At 40.4% G+C, this 4055-nt stretch overlaps 1 protein-coding gene across 1 annotated transcript in view; it reads left to right on the forward strand.

The window, feature by feature from the left end:
- BLZF1 (basic leucine zipper nuclear factor 1) overlaps positions 1 to 2650 on the forward strand; it is a 10471-nt gene extending 7821 nt beyond the window's left edge. Inside the window, exon 6 of the mRNA XM_006029447.3 lies at positions 1116 to 2650. Within this exon, the coding sequence (XP_006029509.1) occupies positions 1116 to 1301 (186 nt within the window). The 3' untranslated portion in view covers positions 1302 to 2650. The remainder of the gene's footprint in view (positions 1 to 1115) is intronic.
- The last annotated feature ends 1405 nt before the right edge of the window (positions 2651 to 4055 follow it).

A 4055-nucleotide genomic window follows, 5' to 3' on the forward strand; every position in this document is an offset into this window, starting at 1 on the left:
GGTGGTGGGGTAGATAAAACAGGTCGCTTCCTCCATACATTAAAAGGACCAGTCCATTCAGTAGGGGTCAAGATGGATTGATTTTAAATTGCCAACTGGTATGTGTCTATTTAAATACATTTTAACCCACTTTTCCAAAGAAATTATGCATTTCCATTGACTTTTATATAAATCGTTAAAAACAGATTTGCATCTAGTCTTCACACACTAGATTTGATGCGTCTTTCACCACCAGGAACAGTATGCTATAACTACACACATTTATTTAACCAATTACCTGGATTTTCAGATTTATCCATTTTTCATTTTAGTAGATTAGTAAATGGTGTATGGTATTGTGCCATACACAATGGGCAGCTGGGCCAAGGAGCTGCCTATGTCTTGTCCTCAGTAACACAGTCTTCATGTCTCCTACACTTTTTAAACCCTAAGTATGGTTCTTGACCTATTGTACGACACTTAAAGCTTGGCCTCAAAAGTTGAGCATCTTTGCTCTCCAATTCATTCATGATATAGAAAAGTATGCAGCCTGTAAATTTGATAGAAGCTTGCAGATTCAGCAATTTTTCATTTAAATTAATTAAGCAGATACAGCATGTTTAGGCCTGACAATTTTTGTATTAAATCAGGATTTAATTTTGAACAGATTTATTTTTGAGAGAGAGGCAGTGATTTTTAATCAACCCCAATGGGGGTGGAAGGAAAACTAGGGAAGATCCAAAAGAATGTTTAACCTCTGCTCTGTAGTAATTCTTAACAAAGAACCAACTATTTTACACACTCTTATTATGTATCTCTAGACTCCAATGTTTTTTTTTAATATCTGTTTTGATTAGCCCAGATGTGCTTCTGAAACGCTTACTCTGTCCCTTGAAAACTTTTCAAAACTATTGGTAGTAGAGTCATGAGAGCTTACCAATGGAGAGATTCTAAATCTATGTGGAGCATCTAGTGACTTCATATTGCAATAAATAGCAGGCTGTTTAGATCCTCAAAATCAAAACTGACCAGGGAATGAGGGCTGACAAGCCTTCAACAAAGCTGTTGTATGTAAAGTATCAGGAGAATAAATATATCAATTTCAAATCTAATACTGGGGTTTGTTTGTTTGTTAGGTGCTACGAGTGCTGGATCCAGCTACATGTACAGAAACACCACCAGAAGTTCCCTTCTCTGAGTCCTCCCCATCTTCCTTCCTTTCCACAAAGAAGAACATTGGACGGTTTCACCCATACACCAGATATGAAAACATAACATTCAATTGCTGCAATCACTGCCAGGGTGAACTGATAGCTCTTTAAGTCTCACAGTGCTTGAGAATAAAGCCCATGTACTTGCAAATATGCTGTATCTTCCCATGAACAATACTATTTTCCATTCTTTGCTATGCCTTTCCTGGGGATGACTTTCTTATACTAGATATAAGTTTACACTTCTGTATCTCTAATGCTTAAGGACCATGTACACTACACTCTGGGATATTTTTTTTCCCAGAGCTGGAATATAGTCAATACAATTTGTGCCTATCTACAAAGGCTATAAAGCATTACAACAAAAAAATTCCAGTGTAGGTAGGCCCTTAGCTGTATAAGATCAGTTGTTATGTTATGCAATATTAATGGATTTCTGCTCAGGGCAAGACAAAACATGAAGCTATTTAAGAAGAATAACCAGCAAGTTTCCCATTTGGAACTTTTGGATGGTGCTTCTCTTTAAAAATAAGCTGGATGTGTGTTAACTGGAGAAACGTCAAGTTGTGGCAGCATTTTCAGCTGAAAAGGCATTGGAATACACAATCAGTTCCATGCTTTATTTATTTTTCTCTATACTATATGACAGACTTTTCTGGGATGCTGTGTTTTTATTCTAGTAACTGAGTTACAAAAGCAGGTGCAATGACATCAGTATTCTGAATTTTTATCCTGAAGCCTGTCAAAAAACCCCCCAAACAACAACTTGAACTCTACGTACGATATTTAAAAAGGATTTTTTGTTGAATGGAATGTGGAAGCTTGAGAGTGCGGTGAGGTTATTTATGTTTGCACAAGGTTGAAACAAGGGGATAGAACCTTTGTTTTAACTTACAGAACCAAACTACTGTATAGCTGATGCAAAAATAGGGCAGTGGCTCTAGTGCATTATCTCTGAAAACCAAAATGTATCCTATTCCTAGATCCCAGTTCATTCTCAACCTCTTCCCTGTGTACAGCACCTCTGAAAAGGATGAGGATCAGGTACTACATGTGGATAGGCAGTAGAAGAATAGTTTTTACTTACCTGACTTCAGTGTGATTGAAGCAAGTTGAAATACAGCCAGAGAAGATTTATTTTGGCATTCCATTCAACCAAATTAGTTGAGAGTTGAAGGGTGCAAATCCATCATCACATGAAGGCACTTAAGAGTCTTACTCGTAGAATAATCTATGCAGATAGTTTACAGACCTCTAGTATCCTGCCATTCACAAGAGGCATAACATACATGCCCTGTGTATGTAATTAAAGAAGAGGTTTCCAAAACAGTCATTAATGTTTATCTGGTAAATCTTGTACCATGTATAGGGAATGTAAGTTTTACTTTCCTGTCTGCTACTGTTGGCCATGCTTTGGCCTGTGCAATGACAATTTTGCAATAAACCTCCTTTGCACATTATTTTTAGCAGTTTTACCTGAATCTTTGATACTACGTTCTTTGCAAGAAAAGGGAAGTATGTGGCATACAAGAAATGCAGAATTAATTCAGCTCTCATATTTCTCAAAGACTAGCTAATAGGCATGTTCTTATGTTCCCTGCTGGACCCTCCTCCCTTTCTGGAATGGAATAAGAGATTCCCATTGAGAACAGTCTACTAAGCTATTTTAGAAAAACTAGTAAAAATGCTTCTAGTCAGCAAAAGATTTTGGAATGTTTTACTAATAAGAATATACAAATTAACAAAATAGCTCACTCTTCTAGCCTAGAAATGGACTAACTGAAGCTGGGCTGGACATGGAATAAACAGGCTCCTTGCAAGTCTGGCTAGATCCATAAAGCAACTTGAGTATCTAAATCCACATTTTTTACATATCCCCTTCCTCACTCCACCCCTTTGTAAAAATGTGTCTTGTTTATTCACCTGACTTCTCCAGGGGGATCTGAGCAGTTTAGACAGCCCTTTCCTCTGCATGCTAGCTTCTAGGCACCCACTTGCAGATGCCCAATTCTCACCTTTGTGATTAGGTTTCCTCTGTTTGGCCTGTAGATTCCACTAGGTGGCAGAGCACCTAAGCACTAGGCATTGCAATGCTAAACGTAAGAGCCCACTGTCCACTGCCAGTGCAATGATAAATTATGTCAAGCACATATAGTTACTGCAGAACCTCTGAACAATATCGAAAGGAAATTAAAAACTACAGGAGAGGGGAATGCAGTCTATAGGAGCAATGTGGAACAGCCTTTCCCCTGAATAAGCCAAGAAAAAGTCTACAGCTGTGGAGCGTAACAGATTAGCAAGGATCCAGGTTTTCCATTTCCTACAGAAAAGTGTGGCTTTTCCCTTTTAAAGGAGAAAAACCCAGGAAAATACAGGTTTTCCCTTGCAGGCTGGGGTGTTCCAGCCTGTAAGGGCCTGCAGGAGCAGGCAGAGGGTGATCTGACATGGGGTGCCATGTATATATGTGTGTGTGCACACACAGGTGCACGTACCTGGCAATACAGCCATGCAGTGTGGTGGAAAACAGCTCCCTGCAGGTAAATCTATGGTGGGGAGAAATAGGTGACACATGGGAAGATGATTAAGGCAGCAGCTTGTGCCAAGCCTGCAGTGAGGGAGGGACTGGGGCAGGGCATGAGCCAGAGCAGGCAGAAATGTGCAGCCACATGGCCCGGTTGGGAAACAGGACAGAGCCAAGGGCAGTCCATCCTGGGGAGGGATGGGGGTGGGCCTCATGGTTCCCTACTGCTATGCACACTTGCAGGGAGGGGTCAGGCCTATAGGTGGTGTGGCAGGAGCGGTGGGGCACACTGCTGCCATGGCAGGGCACACAACTCCTAACTGCTGTGGTGTTTCACGTTGGCA

The sequence above is a fragment of the Alligator sinensis genome, unplaced genomic scaffold (genome assembly GCF_000455745.1).
Source record: "Alligator sinensis unplaced genomic scaffold, ASM45574v1 scaffold327_1, whole genome shotgun sequence".
Lineage (NCBI taxonomy): Eukaryota > Metazoa > Chordata > Crocodylia > Alligatoridae > Alligator > Alligator sinensis.